Below are 10,390 nucleotides of genomic sequence, written 5' to 3'. Positions count from 1 at the left end.
CAACGAAGAGTAGCCCCCGCTCGCCAACGAAGAGAAAGCCCGCACACAGCAATAAAGACCCAACACAGCCAAATATAAAAACAAATAAATAAATTTATTTTAAAAAATACATTACATTTGTTGTGTCTGAATAGAGTAGGCAACGAAACAAGGATATTATAAAATGATCTTCAAATCTCCCTTCCTTGAAGATTTATTTCTAAAATAACTTCCCAATGACACTTCCCTTTCAAAACTCAGAAGAAACAAGTCCAATTCTAAATGTGGTCTTCAATTATATATTCCTTATTATTTCATTCACCTGTCTTAAGTTTTATTCATGTTAGCTGACTGCATTGCAGCACAAAGTCAATGAACACTTGCAGAATCAAAAACGCATGAGTGTTATGGACTGGCCATTTTGGATTGTTTTCTTCCCTTAGCCAAGATCTGACCCTATCTGAAATGTCTCCTCTGGTAGAAATCCACGGAAAATGACTAGGGAGCTCACCAAAGTTCAGCCCTTATTCACCAGAAGCACTGCACGGAGGCACCCACCTTTTCTTTTCAGCACCTGCTACCTAGTCCAGGGGGAAGTGCTAAAGGGACAATTCCCAGAGCCTCAGGTCATTTCAGTAAGCGCTCCCAGGAACACAACACCCATCTCCTCTCTGCTACAAACACCCATTCACAAAATCTGAGGAGAGAACTACAGTCGTCCCTGATTCCTTGGAAATTTAGTTAGACTGATGTAGAAACACACCCTCCTTCCCTCAGTGTATAATTATTCGTGGGTGAAGAGCCACCAGGGAGGGTAACAGAAGAGGAAAGAGGGAAAAAAAAAGTAGAAGCGGGTTTTGACCTGACTTCTAAAAGGCTTTCTGTTAATCTCTCGTCCCCCTCTCTCATTTTCCTAATCCCGAGAATGATGGAGTTATAGGCAAGGGAATGATTCCGGAAATGCAGATATGACTCTCAAACCTAGAAATGATCTGGGCGATTTATTTAAAGTTAAATACTCCTCGTGCTAGGAACCCAGCACAATTCATATTTAAAGGAGGCCGTGTTTTCTCCATCATGACATAAACAAACAGTTGCCTCCGAAGATGAAAAACCCGGTTCCGGAGCGTGTTCTTGCTGTCCTCTAAGCTGCAGACTGAGGGCCGGTGGAGAGCGCTCACAACCTGTGAAAGTGCGGAGGACTCTCTCAACCCGGTGGCCAATTCCCCACCGGCCAGAACTCTTCCCCACCAGCCCTCATCATTCGTGACTCTGCAAGACACAGGGACTCAGACGTGTGTGGGAGTGTGTGTGAGGGAGACAGGCGACAGGAGAGTGCGCTTTCCACATGTGGAACCCTGCATCTCCCTGTCTCATAGCTTGCGTCCGTTCATATGCATGCAGTGGTTAAATATTTGATCAAGGGTGGAATAGTTATACTCATCAGTTGTATTTTTAATAGGCGCGCCTTAAAATAGAGGGTTCATAAACTGAAAGTGTGAAAAGATTCTGAGTATCGTCCCTATGTCTCTAACCCTTTCTACTCTTCCCTCCCCCATGTCTACTCCCCCCAAAAAAGGAAAGCTTGCAGCAGATTGTAGAAGGATTTGAGTCTGCAGCTAGAGAGAAGGGGATTAGGGCCAGAGCGGTGCAAGTTAAATTGTGCTGCCTATAAAAAATGGGCGGATTGGTCTCCAGATCCAGAGGCTGGTACCACCTTCCTTTCTAAAATAAAATCTCTCTGGCATGAAGTCACCGCCTATTTCACATCCGGTTTGCCCTGGGACGTATTACTACTGTCTTGGTAAAGAAAAATCTTTTGTTGTATAGCTGCAGATTGGATACTGGGAAGCAAATTTGGGTGTGAAATCTTCAGCAAAGGAGCACGCAGAGTCCATGATGGCTCTGACCGCTCAGAGCGAGTGAGTGAGCGGCAGAGCGAGGACGCCCCTGCGCTGCCGGCGCGCCGGGACTCGCGGACTCGCGCTGGCTCCCAGCTCTCCACGATTTTCTCTCGCAGACTTTTCTCGGGTCTTGAGCGATCCTCTGCCCAGAGGGGGCCCGAGGTAAGTGCGGCATCGGACCGCTACACACAAGCTTTGAACGTGCCTTTTCCTTGCTGGAGTGACAGGAATGCAATAGAAAACAGAGAAGGAGGGAACAGGACAAGAGCCTGATCCCGCAGCAGGTAGAAAGAACGAATGTTTTTCTTTCAGGGTGAAAATCGCAGCGATCTAGGAGCATTATTATTATTATTATTTTCTCTGTCTCTCTTCTTTTCTTTCCCTCTTTCTTAGGCAGAGTTGAATGTATTCCGCGGGGTGGGTGGTGACATGTTGTTTTGGTCTTTTTTGGGTTTTTTTGTTTTTTTGCAAGACGGAGCTGGGGTGAGGTGGGGAGGGGCGTTGGGTGCATCGTCTAAAGTTAAGACGCTGGGATAGAAAACCTATCTCAATGTTCCATCGTAGGGAAGGCACTCTCTCTTTCTGGCTGCAAAAATGCTTTTTTTCTCCTTTCCAGTGGACGCTGCCGTAATGCCGTCTGGTGTAGGGGTCTCTCTCATTCCGAACACGAAAAACTCAAGTTATCATTTGCTGTGGGTGGCATAGATATGGGTGTTCAGAGTGTGTGTTTGATGGGGCGAGGTTGAAGGTGGAAAGGGGTAAGGAGACAGCTTAGCGTTTCTTTTAAACTATTAGGTTTGCATTTGCAAGAAACTTTCTTACTCAACAACTCAAGTGCCATGATAGGTTTGTTTTTCTCTTTTCAAAATGTCAGAGGAGGACAAAAAGCTATGCTCTCTTGCTTTGGGGTTTTGTTTTGTTTCACTTACCCCTTTGGGAATTACCCTTTTTTATAAAGACCAACAAATATTAAAAGGGTACGAGAAGTTGTTTTTCCTTCATAACGGATGTTGAAGGTTAATAAAAGGGTGAATTATAATTATGCAATTTAGGTGCAATATTTTAACATAAGGATATTTACCCAATATTTCTTGTCGCATTCAACTCATCTATGTCAAAAGCAGTCACTAAATTAGGGAAAAACTATGAAGCTCACAGTTCTTACCTCTAGGTCTAGACCATTTCACTCTAAACACTTTAATTATGTTTCATTGCTTACATGCCTGTTTGGAATGGTTTTTACTGATATAAATGATCCTGGAGAGTGCGGAAAGCATTTGTGTAGATGTATTTAAAGGCATACCACATTAAACTATAGAGTGCCTAATGGAAAACATGCTTTAAAAGACTTGCAATCCATTAATCATTGATCCTGCTAAGCAGTACAGATTCAGGGAAGTGCTAACAAATTTTACCTTGAACATTTCTCATATTATGACTGGAATCAGTTATAGCACATTCAAATAGTGTTACCATGTCTGCTCATTCACCAGGTAGTGCTCTGATTTTTAAGAATTACACAAATAGATTATAATTTTAAAAATCCTCTAAGCTTTCCATGCTCCTCCATTCCTCCAACATCCCACTACCAAGTCTAAATTCAACAGAGGGTGATTGATTGCACTTTACCTAAGAGGGAAAAAAGATTCCCTTTTTCATGCAAAGCAAAGCACTCCAGCTTCCATCTGTTTTAGATGAAACATTTTCTAGCAGCAACCTGGCAGAATCTGAGAGGGCTTAAAAGACATGTGAGGGCATGCTTGTGTGCATTTATGTGAGTGTGGTTTGTATGTGAGAGATCAGCACATGGCTTGACTATAAAGTATGTCCTTTAGCCTCACAGAAGCATTAGCGAGCATATTTAACGAGGCAATCACAGGCAGAGAATTACAAGCATGATTTCAGCATTCAACTGAGTGTTTCCTACGATTTTATTTTTTTAAAAAAAAAGATAAATAGCAGTTGCTTCTGAAATCAAGGTGCACCCAGAATCCAAAGATGAATTCAGTCATCAAAGCATATGAACCTACCCCATCACAGCCTCCAAACATGCTCTCCCTGTTGTAGACACCAGCTGAAAATTGTCAGTGCACAGTTCAGTTGTGGGAACTCAAATAAGAAAGGTCAAATTTTTCAGATGATAACAAGAAAAGAGTAATGCAAACTACATTGTAAATATAAAACCTAGAGGAAAAACAACTCACAGTTTTTATGTTAAGCAATATTGTCACCTGAGAGAATTTCAACTTGTATTCTTTTACAGGAGAAATTTAGACACTGATATTTCTGAATGGAGAAATGCAAGTGAAAGTGGAGAATGGATGGTCCAGGTTTCCATTGCTTCCAGTGAGGTGTCATAGCCCAGTGAGGTCATTTCCTGACTTCAAAGCATTTATCTGAACTGCCTCAGTCAGCCCTAGTGGTTATAACCTGATGTTTCTTGCAAGAGACATTGATCTCTACTTGTTCTACTTTTCAGCTGCACAAGCCCGCAATGAAGAAAAGTCCGGGTCTCTCTGACTACATTTGGGGCTGGACCCTCCTTCTGAGCACATTGACTGGAAGAAGGTGGGGACCCTTTATTTTAAATCTGCATGAGAATTTCTGTAACTTTTCATTTATTCTTTCAGGGGGAAGAAAATTGTCCTTGGATGAATTCATGACTAAGGGAATTCAAAAAGCTTAACTGCAATAAAATTCCAGCTAATAAAGAAGAACAATATGAAAAAATAATCAACTTATTTGCATGTTGGTTAGAATACGCTTAACACGCTTCTGTTAAGGAACGTATTAATTCAACATTTAATTCTTAAATTGAACTTTTCACTGCTCAGTTGTAACTGAACAAAACATGTGGTTTCCTAATTCACAGAAAAAGTTACCCCAATTAATGTCAGCATACTATGTGAGTTGATTTTCCAACAAGAAAATTTCTAACCAGTTGCAAAGATCATAGAGTAACTTCTAACTATGTGGAAGTGGAAAGGTTAGAATAACATTTGTAATTTGAAAGTCATAAGTTTTTATAAATGCATGTGCATTATGTTTTGAAACTGTTATTTATGTAACCAATAGAAGTAGAATATACTACACACATATTTAAGAACGTTAGATAAAACTGAACTTCTCTATTTAACTACTGTGGAGACAAGTTATGAGAAAAAAAATGTAATCATATGATTAACCATATTCAAAATATTTGCTAATGATCCCATCAAATGCATAGACATATTATACTAACAAAGATACAAATGACCAAATATTTCAGATTCTCCTTTATCTGCTTTTATATTTTTTTGTGTAGTCCACTCCTGTGGCCCCAAAGAAAGTCTTAGACATATTACAAAAATCTAAGATTCTCCATAATGTAATGAAAAGTGAACCCTTATGAGTTAAGGCAGAGAGATGGAATAGACTGGAAAGATAAGGACTAAGGAGGATTTTTTAAATTGAGAAGTTGTCTATTTTTATTGTTTGTTATTGTGTATGATAAATAATGACCGCCAGATGAACAGAAAGTGCATTATTGCCAGATACTCTTAATCTGAGGAGTTAAATGTTCTTCACCGCTCTCGAAAAATTGTATGAAGTGTTGCTATTGTAATGACCTGTAGATGGAGTTAGTGCACAATGTTTTATTATATAGTGGTTCATATGGAATCAAAATCACATACTGTAACTGACATTTCTCTACAAATTATATATTCAGTTTAGGAAACATTACATTGGCATGAGTATTTAATAGCAAATAAATAATCTTGATCTTTATCCTAGGGTCATTGTCTGACAATTACATAGTAAATTAGAATTAAAAATGAAGCATAACCTGATTAAGAAAAGCACATAAAAGAAAGATTATCATTCCAATTGGCAGAGCAGAACTGGTTCTCTGGGAGGGAGGGAAAAGTCTCTTTTGGCATTTGTACTCCAATGCAAACAATTGGTGAGTACAACATTTATAAAATAAAACCAGGGGGGAAAAAAGCATTTCCTGAATTTGACATAAGCTATGAAAACAAAGAGAATGCAGGTATAGGTAGTAGATCACCCCATATTTTGGGAATCATATTAACAATCTAATTTGCTCTGTCATATCACACCATCTCATCTTTTTCTCCCTTCTTATTTTAGTGATTCTTCCTTAGACTACTTGGTCAGGCTCTCGTCACAACTCAAAGTGTGTTAGCATTTCTTTTCCACCTTTATCAAGATGACCTTCCAGTATCCTTGAAAGATGCATGCATGGCAGTAGGTTTTGTGACAATGAGTTTTTATAAATAATTGTATTCAGAAAACTATTTTTGCTTTACTGCTGTCATCTGCTAGCAAGACATCCTGGAAGACACAGCGCTCGTTGAAAATTTGATTTCAAAAACTAGTAAGATCTTTAATTCTGCCAAAGGAGAGTAAACCCTCAATCTGCACAGTATTAATGTTGAATTTAGGAGAATGGAGAACTGTTTCATAGAGGTACATTTCATATATTTCATATCATGAATAACTTTTAGTTATAATAGCTTATTAAATTAAAATTTTATCAGAAAAGTTTTGCATTTTGCCAGTATAACATTATTACCCAAATAATAGTGTTTGTTTTTGAATTGACACTTTGATTATATTTCTTGCTTCTGTCAAATCAGTGAACCCTGGTTTCAAATGTTATTATTTTTCTTAGATTGATCAGTAATATAAACACACAAGAGAGATGCCAAAAGCATATTAAATTGAAAGTGATACGTTTGTGTCCGTTTTTTAGTTCACACTCTATATTCTTTTTTTGTTTTTCTTTTTGCTCAAGGTCAGAGCTATCATTGAAATATATCAGTAAGTGTGATCCCTCCTAACATAGAATACTCTTCTCTCAAAGGATTTTGGAGGTGTCATTCTAATCATTACATAAAATATGATTCAAGGAGCATAGATAGTAATGTGATTGATGTAATAAATAAATAATATGTGAACTGCAGTCATTATGTGGTCAAAATTCAAAGACTAGTAACGACTGGTAAGGGATAAAAACTAGACCTTCACATAGAAAGACTTAAATAGGAACAATTACTCTGATATAGAAGAATGAAAATAAAGTTTTAGACTAAAAGTTAAAGAAAGCTGGATTCTAGTTCAAACTCTACAAATGGCTGTGTTTTCCTAAAACGCTAATCCTGCATTAGTTTAGTAAAACCATAAATTAAGAATACTGGACCATATCTTTTCCAAGCTATCTTTTACTTCTAAGACCAGAAATGACAAAATTCAATTAATTAGAGGTTTGAATAGACAAATTATAAAAATTGGTTCATAAACCTTAAGAAGAATGGAAATTACACACTGATGTGAACATGTAATTATCCTAAGAAACAAGTTTTATCTATTTTTCTCATCTAAATACCAGAAAGAACAACAAAAACACAAAACATAGATATATATGAAGTGGATAAAGGGACGGTTGTTGGTAGGTGAAATCTTAGGATTATGCTACATGTTAAATTAAATGAAAACAAAGCTATTACGTATTTTGGTAGCTCAGAAATACATTTTTTTTTTTAATTTGGGAAGAAGTTTCCCAGATCTAGGTTTTTTACTAAAGTGCATTAGTGTTCTTGCTTGCCCAGAGAAAACATTCATTACAACATTGTATACATGCTGAGAATTATAAATGTAAAGACACAACTCATTTCCTGTAATTTTCCTTCCATAGTTAGAAATATTAGAATAAAGAGCATATCATCTATGAGAACAAATATGAGAAAATGGTAAGAATTAAACTATGACATCTTTTTACTTTACCAGAAGAAATTTTCAAATTAAGATTCAATAGAAAGGAAGTTGGAAAATTGCGGAAGGTTTTATTTGGAAAAAGGTTTTAGTAGAAATGTATAATTTAGATATTGCCTCCCTTTACATTTTTTTCAGCTATGGACAACCCTCATTACAAGATGAACTTAAAGACAACACCACTGTCTTCACTAGGATTTTGGACCGACTCCTAGATGGTTATGACAATCGCCTGAGACCAGGATTGGGAGGTGGGTAGCATTATCGTGTTTTTATTTTACAGAACAATATTAAACATTTACTATTAAATTATTGCTTCCCTCTACATGTTAAAGTAATAAGAATGGAAGCACGTAGTGTAATGACATCCTATTTTTAGTATATTGCTCAATATTAATTCAATTTTCCACGGTCATCCCATGCACATACCCGTACGTAGTAGAAGGCAGATTCAAACTTCTCATAATGTCATGAAATAAATGTTACATTTACTTGACAATCAATCTTTTCCATGTATGATTTGATTTTACAAGGGAAAAAGGGGGGTAATATCATCTCTTCCAGCTCAAATACTGCATCTCTGTTTCATTAGGCATAGCTATGTTTGCATTGAATTCAAGTAGAGTATCTCTGAATCTATTGCTCTAAACATTTATTTGGGAATATTACATATTGATCCACTATTTTGTGTTAGAGTACCCCCACCTCTAGGATAAAAGGTGAATGAGATAGATGATAGTGTGTGTTTTGTTTTGACTGTGAATTTAAACTTAAACCCTAATTTTCTATAGTGAAAATGTTTTGGTTTTTTTTTTTTTTTTTGTATACCAGTTCATTGGTTTTACTAATGAATTTCTACTCAGGAAGAAGTTAGCACTTAATAATACAGTATTTATAACAATAAGAGTAAATAGTGCAAGGCATTACATACTTATTTAAATAGTCCTTGAGTAAGATAATCAACCTATCTTATTTAGTTAAACAAAGACTAATGAAGCCAAAACAAAACATTGATCTCAGAGTAAAACAAGTGAAGCGAGGAAATAAATTATTGTTCAAAGTCACATAGGAAACCAAGGATAGAATCTATGACTCCCAACTATAACTTATGCTGCACTCTCTCCAGAGCATTTGTTGAAACTATTTAATAGCAATATTTAAATTACAATGAAATGACAATATTAAGAAATTCATCTCCTCTTCATCTAGACAGCAAAGTTATGCAAAGAATAAGAAGGTTAAGAATTCAATTTTTGATTTTAAAACAGAATGGTAACATGGATTTAGTCCTCCTGTTAATACTCTGGGCAGTGTAATGACACAGATACGGATCATAGGTCTGTTTTGAGGCTGCCAAATGTCATTAGTGTCTCAGAGGTTTAAGGAAAACTCCTTTATCGAAGACATGACTCGGATATATGTCAAAGGTCTTACCAGGTGTCCTTTCCTATCAATCTCAAGCATTCGTTCTAGGACACACTATACAAATTCCTCCAGGTTTGTACTCCACTTGGTTTCCTTTTACTAAGTTCTTTGAAAAAATATTAAGGAACAAAATGCATTGGTCACAAAATGGAGTGCATAAATGTGTATGTGATGTATTAATATAAGGTCCGTGTATATCTAAACCTCTGGAGTGGTTTCAGGAAAATTGTTCTTGGTTCATAAAATTTGAAATAAATTACAAAGACTGCAGGTGGGGGAGGAATGTACAAAAAGAAGAAATTCAGGACAGTGATAATAACTTTTAAAAAGAAGACTTTTAAAGTACTAATGGGCATGCATCTGATTTCTTTACTTCTTATTCTTCCTTCTCCATGATATCTCCTTAGAAAATCAGCAGAATTTTATAACACATCTAGAAAATCTTATCTTCATTCTAGTTTAGGAAATCCCATTTAATACTTTACCTTGTGAATGTGAGTATCCTCTATAAGTTCTGTGCATAGTTTTCAGTTTGTTAAACAATTTTACACATACACACACACACACCCCTTCTTTAATAATCAGCTGTTTGGTCGTATTGTTATTTGGAGTACAAATAACAAGCCCATGACTGCTCATTTACATTTAATTATGTGTAATAACTCTTTAATCAAGTATAGTATAAGCAGGAAGCATTTCACCTACTCCTCATATGTATACCTGAGTCTTGGAGAGCCACAGACCTTGAGGATGTATACTATAGACTAAGAATGGGTCAAAAAGCTAATTTTCAAGACTCAAGATAATGGTGGATTTATTAACAGAAACAACTACATTAATTCAGGCTGCAGTTTTGGTGGAACCTACTTTATTACCTACTTAATCCCCTCAAAATAACAAAAATAGATATTTAAAGAAAAGAAATAGTAGTTGGCTAAATAGAGACAAGATATATTCTTTTTAATTGAAATGGATATAATATGTTACAGTAATAGAGAATTCAAGGGCTCAGGAAAATCAAAAAGAATGGATATGCTTTAATTTTTGCTAAAGATGATTTTTCTGATATTTATGATTTCTGGAAACAGTGATTTTGAGATTATGATAGACATGAAAACAAATTAAAAAGTAGCCCAAATAGTTTCCTCTATTTCTATTTTATCTATCATCCTGGAGCATACTGCAATTAAATCTGATGGATTTGAGATTTATGAAAAAACTTTAATACTAACTAAATTTTTGTCATTTTTTTGTCATGCTTTTTCAGTCTTAAGGGATATCATGGCATGTGTTTATTACATATATAG

General features: G+C 36.2%; 1 protein-coding gene across 3 annotated transcripts in view; it reads left to right on the top strand.

The window, feature by feature from the left end:
• Positions 1-1,577: 1,577 nt before the first annotated feature.
• Positions 1,578-10,390, top strand: part of GABRA1 (gamma-aminobutyric acid type A receptor subunit alpha1) — a 59,761-nt gene continuing 50,948 nt past the window's right edge. The window contains exons 1-3 of one of the 3 annotated variants that reach the window (XM_067732929.1): positions 1,578-2,045; positions 4,363-4,451; positions 7,797-7,909. In XM_067732929.1, coding sequence (XP_067589030.1) covers positions 4,378-4,451; positions 7,797-7,909 — 187 coding nt within the window. In that variant the 5' untranslated portion in view covers positions 1,578-2,045; positions 4,363-4,377. Of the gene's footprint in view, positions 2,168-4,362; positions 4,452-6,333; positions 6,354-7,796; positions 7,910-10,390 lie in introns of those variants that run through there. The other 2 variants (XM_067732930.1, XM_067732931.1) reach the window with 2 other exon arrangements.

Source organism: Pseudorca crassidens, chromosome 3 (assembly GCF_039906515.1).
Source record: "Pseudorca crassidens isolate mPseCra1 chromosome 3, mPseCra1.hap1, whole genome shotgun sequence".
Classification (NCBI taxonomy): Eukaryota; Metazoa; Chordata; class Mammalia; order Artiodactyla; family Delphinidae; genus Pseudorca; species Pseudorca crassidens.
This window is presented reverse-complemented; position numbering and strand designations above follow the sequence as displayed.